The following is a 19,951-nucleotide window of genomic DNA, read 5'->3' on the forward strand; positions in this document are numbered from 1 at the left end:
ATACAGCTACAGTTGTTAGATTAACCCAACTACACCATACAGGCTACTGTTGTTAGAGCCACCACACTACACCATACAGGCTACTGTTGCTAGATAAACCACACTACACCATACAGCTACTGTTGTTAGATCAACCAAACTACACCATACAGGCTACTGTTGTTAGAGCCACCACACTACATCATACAGGCTACTGTTGTTAGATCAACCACACTACACCATACAGCTACTGTTGTTAGATTAACCAAACTACACCATACAGTCTACTTAGTTGATAGATCAATCACACTACACCATACAGACTACTGTTGTTAAAGCCATCACACTACACCATACAGGCTACTGTTGCTAGATCAACCACACTACACCATACAGCTACTGTTGTTAGATTAACCAAACTACACCATACAGGCTACTGTTGTTAGATCAACCACACTACTCCATTCAGGCTACTGCTGTTAGAGCCACCACACTACACCATACAGCTACTGTTGTTTGATTAACCAAACTACACCATACAGCTACTGTTGTTATATCAACCACACTACACCATACAGACTACTGTTGTTAGATTAACCACACTACACCATACAGCTACTGTTGTTAGATCAACCACACTACACCATACAGCTACTGTTGTTAGATCAACCACACTACACCATACAGCCATTAGCTGCTATGACACGTACATGAATCACCAGCCCCAACCCTTTCCCAGCCCTGCTCCAGCCCTGCTCCAGCCATGCTCCGACCTGCTCCAGCACAGCCTGAGCACTGCTCCAGCCCCTTCCCCAGCCCTGCTCCAGCCATGCTCCAGCACAGCCTGAGCACTGCTCCAGCCCCTTCCCCAGCCCTGCTCCAGCACAGCCTGAGCACTGCTCCAGCCCCTTCCCCAGCCCTGCTCCAGCCATGCTCCAGCACAGCCTGATCACTGCCCCAGCCCCTTCCCCAGCCCTGCTCCAGCCATGCTCCAGCACAGCCTGAGCACTGCCCCAGCCATGCTACCGTTATACCTCATCAATCTGGATTTTAGACACTTCAACTGAGATTAAGGAAACATGGCTGTGATTTCTGTAGCCACAACCCCATTAAAACACTGACTGCAGTTAAACTGTAACCTATAACCACGTCTCGCTGCAATGCTGATTGTCATTCACCTAGCCTGCTACAATCTCTGATCTTAAAGTCATGATTTATTACAATGGTAAGGCCAATGGCTTCTATGATGGTTTCATTTTATTTAGACAGCGAAAGGCACAATTTAATGGGCTGAGCTAGGCTGAGCTGGGCTCAGAGCATAGCTGAGAAAGAGATGATTTTGACAGGTCTGAATAAACACATTCCCATGTGCCTCTGCTGGGGAGATTATAGTCCTGTACTCAACAGTATACAGCATCCTTGGCTCAAGCATTTAGGAGACGGAGTGGTTCTTTAGCTTCAGTCTAGCTATGGCTATGCAACCAGATTAAATCAGACTGTATATAGGCTATGCATCCATATTAAACCAGACTGTATATAGGCTATGCATCCATATTAAACCAGACTGTATATAGAATATGCATCCTTATTAAATCAAACTGTATATAGGCTATGCATCCATATTAAAATCAAACTGTACAGTGCATTCGGAAAGTATTCAGACCCCTTGACATTTTCCACATTTTCTTACATTACAGCCTTATTCTAAAATTGATTAAATTACTTTCTTTCCTCATCAATCTACACACAATACCCCATAATGACAAAGCGAAAACAGGTTTTTAGAAATGTTTGAAAATGTATAAAAATAAAACCAAACAGAAATACCTTATTTACATAGGTACTCAGACCCTTTGCTATGAGACTCGAAATTGAGCTCAGGTGCAGCCGGTTTCCATTGATCACCTTTGAGATGTTTCTACAACTTGATTGGAGTCCACCTGTGGTAAATTCAATTGATTGGACATGATTTGGAAAGGCACACACCTGTCTATATAAGGTCCCACAGTTGACAGTGCATGTCAGAGCAAAAACCAAGCCATGAGGTTGAAGGAATTGTCTGTAGAGCTCCGAGACAGGATTGTGTCGAGGCACAAATCTGGGGAAAGGTACACTTGGAGTTTGCCAAAAGGTACCTAAAGGACTCTCAGACCATGAGAAACAAGATTCTCTGGTCTGATGAAACCAAGATTGAACTCTTTGGCCTGAATGCCAAGCGTCACATCTGGAGGAAACCTGGCACCATCCCTACGGTGAAGCATGGTGGTGACAGCATCATGCTGTGGGGATGTTTTTCAGCGGCAGGAACTGGGAGACTAGTCAGGATCGAGGGAAAGATGAACGGCGCAAAGTAACGATTTAAAAAAACGATTTAATCCATTATAGAATAAGGCTGTAACGTAACAAAACGTGGAAAAAGTCAAGGGGTCTGAATACTCATTCATCCCTATTAAATCAGACTTTATATAGGCTATGCATCCATATTAATCAGACTGTATATAGGCTATGCATTCATATCAGACTGTATATAGGCTATGCATCCATATTAATCAGACTGTATATAGGCTATGCATCTATATTAATCAGACTGTATATAGGCTATGCATTCATATCAATCAGACTATAAATAGGCTAACTCTCCTTTCTGGTGGTGGTTCTGAAACAAATCTCCCCCTACAGGGTCTCCACTCACCTCCTTTCCTTTCCTCTCCGCTGTCCCCAAACCCCTCATTAAACCCATTAGAAGCTCTTCCCATTGGAAGTCCCCATCAGCAAAACACACACTCAGACGCACACTCTGCTGCACACACATACACACACACACTATGCCTCCTCACAGAGCCTGATTTATCCACTCTCTCTATGCTCTCTCTCTCTCTCCTCTCCAAATGCTATTCTGCTGCTGCTGCTCAACTCCACCCAGAGTCCCACTTTAACTGCTTTCAACAGCAATTAGGGGGCCTCCACAGGGTGGAGGGGGACTTGGTGCTTTTACACTAAGACGTACCCCCACACCAGGGTGTCACCAGTGTTTATGTTTATGTAAGCTCTAGTGTTATTGTGCTTCCATCAGGAGTGTGACACTAAAGGCTTGTGGTGGGCAGAATCAACAACCTCTACATCATTCAAGGCTTTGTGACAAGGTGTTAAAGTTCACAATTAGCTGCTATGTGTAGATGCCAGACGAAAAGTACCCAGGGCCTTGCCTTGGCTCCAAGTCAGAGCAGGTCCACCAGAGCCATGGCCCAGTGAGACACGGGTGCCGTTCCGTGGAGATGGTAACAGAAAAGTCTGAGACTTTTGGGTAAAACACTGGGGTAAATCTTCGATGGAAACTCAGCATAACCTCACTCTCACCTTCCCCTGTTTGTTGGCACTTCTCTTCTCGTCCCCAAACCAACCCCTGAGGACGTCCCTGGAATCCTTTGTAGTGCTCATTAGGAGTGTGTTAAGTCCATCACGTAGCTCTAATCTAATCATCTCTCCTTCTATGAACGTTTCACAGCTCCCTGTTCTCTGTGAGTCTCTGTGAAAGGGAAGTCCTTGAGATGAAACCCCTGTCAGTGGGATGGGATCACAGAGAGATCTGTCAATAACAGCAGCACGGAATGGGATGGTGACGGCGTTCCAGGGGATATGTTCCCTCTGACAGCTGCTATTTGGGAAGAGGACCTGTGGATTGTGGTCAGGGATGGGCATTTTAATTGGGCCCAGCATGAAGCCTTGTGGTTCACAACAGGTGGTTAACAAAGGTGATGGTTGATCAAACCGTCAGTCGCTGAGTCCTTCAATGTCCTGTGTTATCCTGATAACTACAGTGATGATGTACGGGGTTGAAGGATACAAGTAGAGAATTTAATTAATAATGTAGCCTCTCTCCCTTCATGATGACGGAAGAATTATGATTTTGGTACAGGTGCCAACAAATAGTCCACACTGCGATGCCTTCCCATCGAGTATAGGCCTGCTAGCTTTTAAGGACTGTGCACTATCCCGCCCACCCTTTTACACAGCACCATCCTGCTCACCCTTTTGCACAGCACCATCCTGCTCACCCTTTTGCACAGCACATTTTGAAATCATTATTTTGGACAAAATTATTTGGAGAGAAATAAGAGATGTGTTTTCACACAATAGAGAGAGGGATCCAAACAAGTTGAGATGGGAGATGTTTACTCAAGAAGAACAAAGAGACACCCAGCCAAGACACAGTTGGGGCCAATTTCCTGTCTGTCCCTGACAGCCCTGTTTGTTGACAATAGAGTTGACAGGCAACTTCCTCTGGCCAGCAACAGTTTTATTCTCTTTGTAAATAAACAGTTTAGGGATAAATCAAATGTCAGTTGGGGAGCGTTGCCTGGTGATACCCCCCTGGCAGTGGGCGTTGTGGAATCGACTGTGCATATGACAGACATGGCGTGTAATGCGTCTGGCACACACAACCTGCTCAGGCTTCCTGACGGTAACGTGGAGAGAAGGCAGGCCATTTAAAATGTTCCCAAACCCTGCGGTTAGACTATCACTGTGTGTTTGGTAGGGACCGCTGATCTCGCAGTGACCTAAAAATGCAACTGATCAGGGAGGGAGGGACTAAGCGGAATGAGAGGGAATCGTGCCTGGCTTAAACTGAGAAGAAGAGATACTTACTGGGCACTCAGGTATGAGCAGGTGTTAAATGCATGTTAATGTAGAAATGTGTCCATTATGGTGTTCATGAGCAGAACGCACAAGTTGGTGGTCATTATTACCAAGCATGGACGAAATGAGGATAGCTCTGCTGTTTCAGCTTGCCACAACATTTGTTATGTAAGCAGAGGTAGGATTTGGCCCTCGGTCATTAAGCTAAATGTGCATTGTGCAAAATGTGGGCAAAAATACAAATAAAATACAAACTATACCTTTTATATAGTCATAATAAAATCATGTTCATGATTTCGTGCATTCGGAAAGTATTCAGACCCCTTGACTTTTTCCACATTGTTACGTTACAGCCTTATTCTAAAATGGATTCAATTAATTTTTTCCCTCATCAATCTACACACAATACCCCATAATGACAAAGCAAAAACAGGTTTGTAGAAATTTTTGCAAATGTATTAAAAATAAACAAATAAACTAAAATACCTTATTTAAATAAAGTATTCAGACCATTTGCTATGAGACTTGAAATTGAGCTCAGGTGCAGCCTTTCCATTGATAATTTTTTAGATGTTTCTATAACTTGATTGGAGTCCACTTGTGGTAAATTAAGTTGATTGAACATCAGTTGGAAAAGCACATACCTGTCAATATAAGGTCCCACAGTTGACAGTGCATGTCAGAGCAAAAACCAAGCCATGAGGTCAAAGGAATTGACTGTAGAGCTCCGAGACAGGATTGTGTCGAGGCACAGATCTGGGGAAGGGTACAAAGAAAATTCTGCAGCATTGAAGGTCCCCAAGAACACAGTGGCATCCATCATTTTTAAATGGAAGAAGTTTGGAACCACCAAGACTCTTCCTAGAGCTGGCCGCCCGGCCAAACTGAGCAATCGGGGGAGAAATGCCTTGGTCAGGGAGGTGACCAAGAACCCGATGGTCACTCTGACAGAGCTCCAGAGTTCCTCTGTGAAGATGGGAGAACCTTCCAGAAGAACAACCATCTCTGCAGCACTCCACCAATCAGGCCTTTATGGTAGAGTGGCCAGACGGAAGCCAATCCTCAGTAAAAGGCACATGACAGCCCACTTGGTTTGCCAAAAGCCACCTAAAGGACTCTCAGACCATGAGAAACAAGATTCTCTGGTCTGATGAAACCAAGATTGAACTCTATGGCCTGAATGCCAAGCGTCACGTCTGGAGGAAACCTGGCACCATCCCTACGGTGAAGCATGGTGGTGGCAGCATCATGCTGTGGGGACGTTTTTCAGTGGCAGGGAGTGGGAGATTAGTCAGGATCGAGGGAAAGATGAACGGAGCAAAGTACAGAGATCCTTGATGAAAACCTTCTCCAGAGCGCTCTGAACCTCAGACTGGGGCGAAGGTTCACCTTCCAACAGGACAACGACCCTAAGCACAGTCAAGACAACGCAGGAGTGGCTTCGGGACAAGTCTCTGAATGTCCTTGAGTGGCCCAGCCAGAGCCCGATCTAACATCTCTGGAGAGACCTGAAAATAGCTGTGCAGCGACACTCCCCATTCAACCTGACAGAGCTTGAGAGGATCTACAGAGAATAATGGGAGAAACTCCCCAAATACAGGTGTGCCAAGCTTGCAGCGTCATACCCAAGAAGACTCAAGACTGTAATCACTGCCAAAGGTGCTTCAACAAAGTACTGAGTAAATGGTCTGAATACTTATGTAAATGTGATATTTTCAGGTTTTTTATATACATTTGCAAAAATGTCTAAAAACCTGTTTTTGCTTTGTCATTATGGGGTATTGTGTGTAGATTGAGGAAAAAACCCAATTTAATCAATTTTAGAATAAGGCTGTAATGTAACAAAATGTGGAAAAAGTCAAGGGGTCTGAATACTTTCCAAATGCACTGTACACAACACAAATATGCACAGATGGACAGACAGACAGGCACACCTGCCGACTCCTGCAGATGCACGTCAGAGCCACAGATTCCACAGATCCACCCCTAGAAGGCAAGGCACCCCACTGCCTTTAATTGTAATGAAAGGTAGTTCTGTTGTTAAGCAGCACTTTGGCACCCAACAATATGATCCCTGCAGTGGGTATAGCCTGCCGATTCCTCTTACCCTGTTATCAAATTAGTCAGCTGGACGTCAAACACTCACCAAGCTATAGCCCCTCACTGAAATTTCATTCACTACCAGCATCTGTTTCCAACGAATGCCTCTCAGGCATACAGAGAATACCACTCCCACTTGTCCTCCTCTTTAAAACCACACAGGAAAGGGTTTTGGGGTCTTTTTTTTTACACTGACAAATGGGATGTACGTTTTCCTTAAGGCCCGACAAACCTCTGCTGTGCGTTCTCCTAAGCCAGCCTCAGATCTCTGAGTAGATTAAACTCATTAATTTTCCAAGATCTACCAATGTGTGAAAAATGGCTTAGAGGCAAACAATTCACTCATAGATTTTTGATAAAACATCGCACAGAGACGGTAGCGGGGAGTTTACAAAGTCTGCCGGTATCATTCTTCTGCATCTCATAGAGAACATTCTGTAACGATTCCAAACCCTCTAATGTTCTCAAGAGTGCATAAATTAAATCAGAACAATCTCAGTGGGGAACGAGAATCCATTAATCATTATATAACAGTCATATTCCATTCCCTTTATAGACCCATGGAATATCAGAGACCTTCACACTGATCTATCAGACTGTCAATTACAGTGCATCTACATCGCTGCTGGACATAGAACTGTTATGGTCACACGGCTGCAATGAAATGTGCCATAGCAAAACAATAGCACAGATAGAACAATGAGACAGATATTTCACTGGATGTATAAATGTGAAGCATCATGTTGGCGTTCCCATTCACTCCCAAATATGGTAGTGAGAGGAAGCCCAGTGGCCTGCAGTGGGAGAAGATGGAACGAGATGGATTTTGGCAAACATTCTCCTAATTTACTCATCAATTAAACATTTGATCTCAATACAGTTTTCTGTTCCCAAAACTACAATCTGTTACAAACAGAGTGGACTAAGTTTTGTAGACTATACCCTTTGCCAAAGTCTTAAAAAATGGAGTTGTTTAGAAGGCATGCAAAGGCGAATTGAGTTATTGCACACGCGCACTTCACAGAGTAGGCGTTCCCCAATGGAAATATGCAAATTAATGCTAGAACGCGCCAAAAGGATCTCGCTAGCTCCTGCTTGGCTCTGCCTACCTCATTGTTGTTTTGCCCACTATGGCTCATTCGTTCCAATTTGAAACGACAGGCTGTGGTTTATCTTGGTTTAGTTATAAAAATCTTTGACTACTCTTCCACTCCCTGTTGTTGTTTTGAATAAAAACAGCGGCATCATGTCAGGGACAGTGACACAAAAAGGATCCTGTCATTGTCAAAGCATGACTGGACTGCTCTCTTCTACACAGTATGTCTAACATACAAATATAGGTAATATACTCATGTTCACACCTGTTAAGGCTCAGGTGTGTTTCCTTTGAACATTGTCTTACTTGGCATGGCATGAACCAGGTCCCCACACAGCACCATGAACTTGGGCCTGGGGCTCAGCTTGTTGACGGCCTCCACAGCCTGCTGGGTCAGCTGGACCTCATCGGCCCACTCGTCCCCTCCCCCGTCACAGTCCCCCTCCCTCCAGGTCTTCATCAGACCCAGCTGGGGGTCAGCAGCTTGGATGAAGCAGAACGGCCCTCTCCATTCCTTCTGTTCATCTGGGAAGGTAGGAGGAGAGGAGATCAGAGGAGAGAGTCATGCCAGGGATAAAAGATAGAATCAATATACAGTGCATTCGGAAAGTATTCAGACCCCTTCACTCTTCCACATTTTGTTACGTTACAGCCTTATTCTAAAATAGATTAAATTGTTTTTTTCCTTCATCAATCTACACACAAATGTGGAAAAAGTGAAGGGGTCTGAATACTTTCCGATAGCACTGTACTTTATTGCCACGGGTGTCTCTCCTCTGTTTATGAAAGTCATGCTTAAGTTATAGTCCTAAAAGCAGTATTCTTCCAAACTGGCCCTGGGGACGCAGGTTTTTGTTCTGATCATCAAGCCCTTGATTAGTTAAATCTGGTGTGTTAGTATTGGGTCTGGACAAAAAGCCTGTACTGATGTAACGGTTGTTGTCATAGTCCTGTTTCCCCTTTCAGCAAAGAAAAAGGTTAAATAATTAACAGAACTATAGATGGTGATGAGTACATTGCAAAGTGTTTTACATAATCCGGACATTGCGTAACCGGTCCCGTAAACCTACAATAATCACTCTCAAATACTCATCAAAAAAGACAAGGCAGGCATGCTGCGCCTTAAGACTACTTGATGTGCCAGTGAGTAGCATGAAGGGAGGACGTTTTTAACGGATTGCCCTTGTTACAGAAACAGACATCCGCTGTCCGTACGATGTGTTAAGAGGAGAGACAAACAAATGCTCTCTCTAGTCTGTTCTGCTTCACTCACTTTGTTCCAGCAGCTCTCTCTAGTCTGTTCTGCTTCACTCACTTTGTTCCAGCAGCTCTCTCTAGTCTGTTCTGCTTCACTCACTTTGTTCCAGCAGCTCTCTCTAGTCTGTTCTGCTTCACTCAATTTGTTCCAGCAGCTCTCTCTAGTCTGTTCTGCTTCACTCACTTTGTTCCAGCAGCTCTCTCTAGTCTGTTCTGCTTCACTCAATTTGTTCCAGCAGCTCTCTCTAGTCTGTTCTGCTTCACTCACTTTGTTCCAGCAGCTCTCTCTAGTCTGTTCTGCTTCACTCACTTTGTTCCAGCAGCTCTATCTAGTCTGTTCTGCTTCACTCACTTTGTTCCAGCAGCTCAAAAAGTAGCTATACTCTTTACACACACACACACACACACACACACACAGTACACTCTCTCTCTCACACACACACAGTACACTCTCTCTCTCTCACACACACAGTACACTCTCTCTCTCTCACACACACAGTACACACACGGCCGTACACAGCGGGACTTCCTTGCTCATCAGGATCTTCAATGTTTAACATGCTCTTCATGCATTTCTCTCCCAAATGAGTTTATGTTAATTCTCTCCTCCAGAGAAGCTTGTGCAGCAAATGAAAGCCTGAGAATCCCAGTACTGGGAACAACAAGAGCTTTTACTTTGCTCTTTGTGTCTTCATTTGGGGAACATTCCCTGCTTCTATGGTTAACATTAACATCAGATGTATTAAACATCTTACTTGATGACTCAATGCACAATCATGACATGGGAAGTAGCAGGCTATTTGGAAGGATCAAGGGTAAGGCAAATAAATACAAACTAATTTTGACTACAATTTTCAGTCTAAGGTAATGTTCATATCCTCATCATCACTGAAGACATGATGCTGCTTTGATACATTACATAGGTTGAAAAATTCCCTGACAGGGGCTTGAACTTTTACAATTCAGCACAATACTTATACTCTCTAAGGCTTATTCTGCAATATCCTGCATCAGTCTTCTATACCAATCAATCAAATATATTTATAAAGCACTTTTTACATCAGCAGATGTCACAAAGTGCTTATACAGAAACCCAGTCTTAAACCCCAAACAGCAAGCAATGCAGATGTAGAAGCACGGTGGCTAGGAAAAACTCCCTAGAAAGGCAGGAACACAGGAAGAAACCTAAAGAGGGTCCAGGCTCTGAGGGTTGGCCAGTCCTCTTCTGGCTGTGCCGGGTGGAGGTTATAAGAGTACATTGCCATTAAGGCCAGATTGTTCTTCAAGATGTTCAAACGTTCATAGATTACCAACAGGGTCAAATAATAATCCACACCATGCCCTGAGAATATAGGCTTTAGTTCACTGATCTCTCCACCACCAATTGGATACATGTGTATTCTGATTAAGCTGCACGCTAACTGTTTCCTCCCATAGCTAGAACTATAACAGGTTAAGCCCTCTTTTTACCGACTCATGAGACAGACATGATTTGTAAGGCTTTTATACCAGCCTAGCTTTGACTCTCTCTCTCTGAGAAAAAAGCTGGTACCTTTGTTAACACTAAACTAACTTTACAGTAGTGTGTGTCTCAGGAGTCAATGCTGTGTGAACTACTTTAAAAAACAAATTGAAAAAGAGCAGCCAAAGCTCCCATGAAAGCCGATAAGTACACGCAGCTTTGTGCGGCTGCGCTGAGCGAGCTTCACTTCAACATAAATCTGAGAGATTTCTCAGGTGACAGATGGTTCAAACAATACTAATCATAATTCAAGATGAAAGCGCCGAGGGCATGAAATATGGAACTTTTGTTGAATTCTCACTTGAAGAGAAAAACCTATTCATTTCACCATCCGTTTGTGGTGCTGAAAAACAAACAAGGTTTGTAGAGAGATGTGATGCAATCAGTTTATTTTTATTTATTTTATTTCACCTTTATTTAACCAGGTAAACCAGTTGAGAACAAGTTCTCATTTACAACTGCGACCTGGCCAAGATAAAGCAAAGCAGTGCGATAAAAACAACAACACAGAGTTACATATGGGGTAAAACAAAACAAAGTCAAAAATACAACAGAAATACATATATATACAGTGTGTGCAAATGTAGCAAGTTATGGAGGTAAGGCAATAAATAGGCTATAGTGCAAAATAATTACAATTAGTATTAACACTGGAATGATAGATGTGCAAGAGATGATGTGCAAATAGAGATACTGGGGTACAAATGAGCAAAATAAATAACAATATAGGGATGAGGTAGTTGGGCGGGCTAATTTCAGATGGGCTGTGTACAGGTGCAGTGATCGGTAAGGTGCTCTGACAACTGATGCTTAAAGTTAGTGAGGGAGATAAGTGTCTCCAGCTTCAGAGATCTTTGCAATTTGTTCCAGTCATTGGCAGCAGAGAACTGGAAGGAATTGCGGCCAAAGGAGGTGTTGGCTTTGGGGATGACCAGTGAGATATACCTGCTGGAGCGCAGACTACGGGTGGGTGTTGCTATGGTGACCAATGAGCTAAGATAAGGCGGGGATTTGCCTAGCAGTGATTTATAGATGGCCTGGAGCCAGTGGGTTTGGCGACGAATATGTAGTGAGGACCAGCCAACAAGAGCGTACAGGTCACAGTGGTGGGTATTATATGGGGCTTTGGAGACAAAACGGATGGCACTGTGATAGACTACATCCAATTTGCTGAGTAGAGTGTTGGAGGCTATTTTGTAAATGACATCGCCAAAGTCAAGGATCGGTAGGATAGTCAGTTTTACGAGGGCATGTTTGGCAGCATGAGTGAAGGAGGCTTTGTTGCGAAATAGGAAACCGATTCTAGATTTAACTTTGGATTGGAGATTCTTAATGTGAGTCTGGAAGGAGAGTTTACAGTCTAACCAGACACCTAGATATTTGTAGTTGTCCACATACTCTAGGTCAGACCCGTCGAGGGTAGTGATTCTAGTCGGGTGGGCGGGTGCAAGCAGCGTTCGGTTGAAGAGCATGCATTTAGTTTTACTAGTGTTTAAGAGCAGTTGGAGGCTACTGAAGGAGTGTTGTATTGCATTGAAGCTCGTTTGGAGGTTTGTTAACACAGTGTCCAATAAAGGGCCAGATGTATACAAAATGGTGTCGTCTGCGTAGAGGTGGATCTGAGAGTCACCAGCAGCAAGAGCGACGTCATTGATATACACAGAGAAAAGAGTCGGCCCAAGAATTGAACCCTGTGGCACCCCCATAGAGACTGCCATAGGTCCAGACAACAGGCCCTCCGATTTGACACATTGAACTCTATCTGAGAAGTAGTTGGTGAACCAGGCGAGGCAGTCATTTGAGAAACCAAGGTTATTTAGTCTGCCAATAAGAATGCGGTGGTTGACAGAGTCGAAAGCCTTGGCCAGGTCAATGAAAACAGCTGCACAGTACTGTCTATTATCGATCGCGGTTATAATATCGTTTAGGACCTTGAGCGTGGCTGAAGTGCACCCATGACCAGCTCGGAAACCGGATTGCATAGCGGAGAAGGTACGGTGGGATTCGAAATGGTCGGTGATCTGTTTGTTGACTTGGCTTTCAAAAACTTTTGAAAGGCAGGGCAGGATGGATATGGGTCTGTAACAGTTTGGATCTAGAGTGTCACCCCCTTTGAAGAGGGGGATGACCGCGGCAGCTTTCCAATCTCTGGGGATCTCAGACGTTACGAAAGAGAGGTTGAACAGGCTAGTAATAGGGGTTGCGACAATTTCGGCGGCTAGTTTTAGAAAGAAAGGGTCCAGATTGTCTAGCCCAGATGATTTGTAGGGGTCCAGATTTTGCAGCTCTTTCAGAACATCAGCTGTCTAGATTTGTGTGAAGGAGAAGCGGGGGGGGCATGGGCAAGTTGCAGCGGAGGGTGCAGAGCTGGTGGCCAGGGTAGTGGTAGCCAGGTGGAAAGCATGGCCAGCCGTAGCAAAATGCTTGTTGAAATTCTCGATTATTGTAGATTTATCGGTGGTGATAGTGTTTCCTAGCCTCAGTGCAGTGGGCAGCTGGGAGGAAGTGCTCTTATTTTCCATGGACTTTACAGTGTCCCAAAACTTTTTGGAGTTAGTGCTACAGGATGCAAATTTCTGTTTGAAAAAGTTAGCCTTTGCTTTCCTAACTGCTTGTGTATATTGGTTCCTAACTTCCCTGAAAAGTTGCATATCGCGGGGGCTATTTGATGCTAATGCAGTACGCCACAGGATGTTTTTGTGCTGGTCAAGGGCAGTCAAGTCTGAGGAGAACCAGGGGCTATATCTGTTCTTAGTTCTGTATTTTTTGAATGGGGCATGTTTATTTAAGATTGAGAGGAAATTACTTTTAAAGAACAACCAGGCATCCTCTACTGACGGAATGAGATCTATATCCATCCAGGATACCTGGGCCAGGTCAATTAGGAAGGCCTGCTCGCTGAAGTGTTTTTGGGAGCGTTTGACAGTGATGAGGGGTGGTCGTTTGACCACGGACCCGTTACGGACGCAGGCAATAAGGCAGTGATCGCTGAGATCCTGGTTGAAGACAGCGGAGGTGTATTTAGAGGGTAAGTTAGTCAGGATGATATCTATGAGGGTACCCATGTTTACGGATTTAGGGTTGTACCTGGTAGGTTCGTTGATAATTTGTGTGAGATTGAGGGCATCTAGTTTAGATTGTAGGATGGCCGGGGTGTTAAGCATATCCCAATTTAGGTCACCAAGCAGTACGAACTCTGAGGATAGATGGGGGGCAATCAATTCACATATGGTGTCCAGGGCACAGCTGGGGGCTGAGGGGGGTCTGTAGCAAGCGGCAACAGTGAGAGATTTATTTCTGGAAAGGTGGATTTTTAGAAGTAGAAGCTCAAACTGTTTGGGCACAGACCTGGATAGTATGATAGAGCTCTGCAGGCTATCTCTACAGTAGATTGCAACTCCACCCCCTTTGGCAGTTCTATCTAGACGGAAAATGTTATAGTTGGGGATGGAAATTTCAGAATTTTTGGTGGCCTTCCTAAGCCAGGATTCAGACACTGCTAGAACATCAGGGTTGGCGGAGTGTGCTAACGCAGTGAATAACTCAAACTTAGGAAGGAGGCTTCTGATATTTATGTGCAGAAAACCAAGACTTTTACGGTTACAGAAGTCAACAAATGATAGCTCCTGGGGAGTAGGAGTGATACTGGGGGCTGCAGGGCCTGGGTTAGCCTCTACATCACCAGAGGAACAGAGGAGGACTAGAATAAGGATACGACTAAAGGCTTTAAGAACTGGTCTTCTAGTGCGTTGGGTACATAGAATAAAGGGGGCAGTTCTCCGGGCGTTGTAGGAAAGATTCAGGGCATTATGTACAGAAAAGGATATGGAAGGATACGAGTACAGTTCAGGTAACCCTAAGCGTTGGGTAACAATGAAAGAGATAGCGTCACTGGAGGCACTGATTGAGCCGATTGAGCCGGTCTCGGCGTGTATGGGGGGTGGAACAAAGGAACTATTTGAGGCAGTTTGAGAGAGACTAGGGGTTCTACAGTGAAATTGTATAATAAGAACTAACCCAAACAGCAATAGGCAAGGCATAATTGACATGGGAGAGAGGCATAAAGCAGTCACAGGTGTTATTAGAGAGAGCTAAGACAACAACTGGAAATAGCGATAACGTTTGGGCTAAGGCTAAACAGAATAAACAGAATAAACAGGACAGGGTACCGTGTAAAGGAACAGTCCAGCAGGCATCAGCTGTGCAGCTGAGTGATCATAAGGTCCAGTGAACAGCAATATGTGAGTCCGAGAGCAGTTCAAATTGGTGCTTCAGCACAGCTAGCAGGGAGCACAGTTGTAGTTTGCGTGTGCTAGCGGGCCGGGGCTGGCAGATGGATCTTCGTGGTCGTCGCAACGGGAAGCCTGTTGAAACCACATCAGAATATTTCGTCGGCAGACCAGTCGTGTTGGATCGGCGGGGCTCAGTGTCAACACTAGGAGGTCCCGTCCGGTTGACAGAGAGGTAGATAGCCGGGAGATGGGCCTGAGGCTAGCTCAAGGCTAACTGGTGCTTGCTATAGGGCAATGGTAATCAGCCAACAACAGGTTGCAGCTAGCTAGCTAGCTGGTTGCGATGATCCGGCGCTAGGGTCCAGTGATTCCGGCAGAAAGTCCAATAAGTTCTGGGTCGATAGCACGCTGGGTCGATAGCACGCTGTGCAGACTGGCCGACGAATTGTCCAGGCTAGAGCTAGAGCTGGCTGGTGGATAGTGTAGGCCACGGACAGTGGTGAAGACGCTAACGGTGACTAATAACAGGTAGCCACTATTTTCAGCTTACGGTTCTTGATGAAAGTTATAAAGAAATAGTAGAATCCTTTCCACGTTGGGTGAGGCGGGTTGCAGGAAAGTATATTTAGTTAAAAAATGAAAAGTAAAAATTGAGAAATATATACAAAATAGACAAAAAAACAAGAAACGGGATATTTACACAGGGACAATGAAATAAAAGCGACCGCACTGCTACGCCATCTTGGGATATAGTAAGGCTGTTAGTTGCTCTGCCTCATCCCAAGGGTTCTCAGCTACACTACCAGTCAAAACTTTGGACACCTACTCATTCAAGGGTTTTTATTTTTACAATGTAGAATAATAGTGAAGACATCAAAACTATGAAATAACACATATGGAATCATATAGTAACAAAAAAAAAAAAATCTAAATATATTTTATATTTGAGATTCTTCAAATAGCCACCCTTTGTCTTGATGACAGCTTTGCACACACTTGGCATTATTCTACAATGTAAAAAATTGTAAAAATAAAGAAAAGCCACTGGGCCTCCTGTAGCTCAGTTGGTAGAGCATGGCGCTTGCAACGTCAGGGTTGTGGATTCGATTCCCACGGGGGGCCAATATGAAAAATGTATGCACTCACTAACTGTAAGTCGCTCTGGATAAGAGCATCTGCTAAATGACAAAAATTAAATGAATGAGTAGGTGTCCAAACTTTTGACTGGTAGTGTATAAACGCAGCTTACCGGGGGAGACCATGTGAACTACAAATGTCAATCATTGCTTGCCATACGGTTTTCGAAACATATGGAACGTATCTCTCATATCAGCGAGAAAAGATCTTTCAAATTAAAAAGACACACTTACTGTAGCAGGTTTGCACAGATCCTTATGGCTGTGTGCCTCGAGCCAACGAACTACACTTCCTCCCCAGTTACGCTTACACACAGGTGTTCGAGCATGCTTGATAGCACAGGTTTTCGCCTCTGTCTGTCTTCCGTAAACAAGTGCTGTAATGTGGAGATATGGCAGTTTGGGAACACTAACCCTAACTTTACCCCGTGTAGCTCAGTTGGTAGAACATGGCGCTTGCAACGCCAGGGTTGTGGATTCGATTCCCACAGGGGCCCAGTATGAAGAAAAAAGATATGCACTCACTAACTGTAAGTCGCTCTGGATAAGAGCGTCTGCTAAATGACTAAAATGTAAATGTATCAATTTAACCTTTTTTTAATTATTATTATTTCTCTCTGATATGAAAGATAAGGTCCTTATGCTTCCAAAACCGTACTGCAAGAGACATGTGTTAATGTTCAGATTGAGCATCTTGGCTCTTAACAAAACACCCTGTACAGAAGATGCCTTCATCCAATGACTTATGTGTAATGTATGGAACTGACAGTCATGACCAAGGGTTATTAGTGTCTATGAATGGGCTAGGCTGTGAGAGGAAGAGACTGTCTGTGAATCTGACTAGTTCTTAAACAATCAAATTCCTAGGTCTGTAAGCTTGGCCAGAAATGGCCCATTCAGCCCAGTCAGTTCACTGGTCAATGGTCTAAGGTAGACAGTGAATGACTTCCTATAAAAAAATAAAAAAATATTTTAAGGTATTCATAATGTGTTTACTAAGTCTTCCATACAACATAACACATTTAATAGACCAATGGGTTTGGGCAGAGACGTTTTGGGGTTATGATCAGGTAAACGGGGCAATAATGCAACTCACATTTACAGCTACTGTTAGACATTTGTAAATCAATCTTCAAAATCAAGGGCTAGCTATATTTCATGAGTTGAAAGTACTACTACTGACTGTGAATTGATGAAACAGCTAGTTTATAGCTGAGCACATTCGAACCGATGAGCAGTGTTGTTCTGGCACTCATCCCGGAAACGCAGAGTAAATGGCAAAGGCAAAAGGCTAGACAGCTTCTTTTGTAAACAACTTGAGACGTCTCGGGAAAGTCGTTCACGTGTAGCTAGCTAGTTAGGTTACTCGATGTGTTCATTTAGCATGCATATTCGTAACTATGTATCCTTTATATTAACCAGTCAGCAATACAAAATTGTAAAACAGATGGATGTTAGCCAGCTTGTACGGACAGCTAGCTAGTTAGCTAAATCTAGCTAGCTAGCTAGCTAGCCAACTAACTAACATTAACTACCTTCGGTCAGTCCGGTGAATGTCCGCTGTTTTGCTCTAAGAAAAATATCCTCGGCTTCAGCCATGGCTTCACTTGTCCCTCACAGGTTAACGTTCGTATTCTTATCTGGCTTGATGATGATCCTATTTTGTCAATAATTAACTGACTCTTGGGGTTAGCCAGTGTAGCTAGCTACTTACGGTGAATACCAAACGCAAAGTCGAAAGCCCCGCCTAGTTCTAAAATGTCTACAACAGCCCCTTGTTGCTGACGACGGTGACTTCCAGACAGTGGCGAGGGGATCAATAAACCCATCAACTTCGGGACACACTCGTGACTTGAATAATGCAATTCATATTAAATAATAAAACAAGCATGACGTTCAAGTTTGGGATTCAGCCGTAGGCTCGTCTTAAATCGACTACATCAGCTATCTATTATATTTGCCTGGCTGCATATAATTTTTGCGACCGCGCTATCCGCAATCCTTGAGACGTCCCTACCCCATTGAAGTTGACGTTTAAAATGGTTAGGTTAGGTAAGCGTTATGGTTGGGTAAGCTCTACGACCCCCACAAGCGTCTTGGGACTCGTCTGAAGTCGGTAGCCGATCTGCCGACTTCTGCCTGAGCGTCAAACAGTTTGGGCTACACACTAATATGACTCCTCTGCGTAAATGTGAGACTCGCACGAACACGTTTTTTTTTTTTTTTTTGCAATAGGACGACTACAAGACTCGTCTGATGGTCCCCGTACCAGTCGAAAAAATGAATGGAAGTATATATGGAGACTGTTTAGTGACATAACAAATATTTCCTGATCTTTCGATACTTTTTTTTGGGGGGGGGGGGCTCTATCTGTTGTTCCATGAAGTGAGTCTTATTCAATGCGTTTGAATGGGCTCATTACATTTACGTCATTTAGCAGGCGCTCTTATCCAGAGCGACTTACAGTTAGTGAGTGCATAAATTTTTCATACTGGCCCCCCGTGGGAAACGAACCTACAACCTTGGCGTTGCAAGCGCTATGCTCTACCAACTGAGCTATAGGGGACTACATAGCAGTAAGGTCAAATATCCATGGTTCTGCACAGTTTTTTGTTTTAAGATGAGGTGAGCTTTAATCAGGTGAAAGACAGTGTGTGGATTGTGATAGCCTATGGGAAATATGAATTATAAATAATATATGGGAATGAACAGCCTACATCGGCAGAACTCTATCAGCCAAGGTTTGTGAGGCATAGAAAATAGCACTTAGTGATGAATAGAAAAACGTCTCTGGGTATGATGACACTGCTTGGAACGAGACAAATCAAATCAAATCAAATTGTATTACCCACATGCGCCGAATACAACAGGTGCAGACATTACAGTGAAATGCTTACTTACAGCCCTTAACCAACAGTGCATTTATTTTTAATAAAAAAAGTAGAATAAAACAGTGTTGAGAAAAAAAGAGCAGAAGTAAAATAAAATAACAGTAGGGAGGCTATATATACAGGGGGGTACCGGTGCACAGTCAATGTGCGGGGGCACCGGCTAGTTGAGGTAGTTGAAGTGATATGTACATGTGGGTAGAGTGGAGGGGCAGTGCAAATAGTCTGGGTAGCCATGATTAGCTGTTTAGGAGTCTTATGGCTTGGGGGTAGAAGCTGTTGAGAATTGTATGTGTGGACTCTTATTCAGTCCAGTGAATAAAGGTATATAGCCTACATAATTTCATTAGCATACAGGTCGAGTGTATTTGTATTTATTTATTGTGTAGCCTATGCTACTCATGCTGGCAAAACAACCCCCCTATAACCCTCTCTCTAATCTCATTTGGAAGTTACCATAACGGAAATGTCTGCATCCGTGAGCATATTTTGTCCGTGCACAAATTATGAGAAAAAACTGAATTGCTCCGCAGCACAACTCGACCCATATTTCCTCATGTGCGTTTTGGGCTGTCACAGACTCAGTCATGTTTAACAATACAGTAATCTCTCTCTCTCTCTTCGTCGGAATGCCTCCTCCTCCTCCCCTCCTCTCCTACTCTCTTTGCGCACCATGCTCTCTCCCACCTCAGCTCTGATTTTCTCACTCACGCTCAAATCACTTGTGCAGTTCTATCTCCACCGACTCTCGTGCGTGCGAGCGCGCTGATGGGTGTGAGAATTGAAGTAGCCTAGTTTTGATAACGTAATGGAAATACTTTTCTAAGAACACCTGTAGAGAGATTGTGCGCTGAGGAACAATTCTGAGGAGGACAATATCCATATAAATTCAACGTTTTATTTGAAAAAAATGACCGAATGATTCTCTGTACCTTCATGGATGACGAGAACATTCGTGAAAACGCTCACCAACACGGATGGTAGTGTTCTGCAATTTGGATATATGTTTCTGGACTTTTATAATACCAAGACCGTGCGCTCTTCTTCGAGTCTTTTCTTACATGCGCTAGAGGAGCTGAAAGGAAGTGGGGAAGGACAGTACA

At 43.9% G+C, this 19,951-nt stretch overlaps 1 protein-coding gene across 2 annotated transcripts in view; it reads right to left on the reverse strand.

The window, feature by feature from the left end:
- The window catches only part of LOC311129681 (serine/threonine-protein phosphatase CPPED1-like), a 42,581-nt gene extending 24,438 nt beyond the window's left edge, over positions 1 to 18,143 (reverse strand). The window contains exons 1-2 of one of the 2 annotated variants that reach the window (XM_084162078.1): positions 17,496 to 18,143; positions 8,120 to 8,338 (exon numbers count right to left, since the gene is read on the reverse strand). In XM_084162078.1, coding sequence (XP_084018204.1) covers positions 8,120 to 8,338; positions 17,496 to 17,559 — 283 coding nt within the window. In that variant the 5' untranslated portion in view covers positions 17,560 to 18,143. The remainder of the gene's footprint in view (positions 1 to 8,119; positions 8,339 to 17,495) is intronic. The other variant, XM_084162079.1, reaches the window with a different exon arrangement.
- Positions 18,144 to 19,951: the final 1,808 nt, after the last annotated feature.

Source organism: Coregonus lavaretus (assembly GCF_964263955.1).
Source record: "Coregonus lavaretus genome assembly, chromosome: 1".
In the NCBI taxonomy this organism is placed as follows: domain Eukaryota; kingdom Metazoa; phylum Chordata; class Actinopteri; order Salmoniformes; family Salmonidae; genus Coregonus; species Coregonus lavaretus.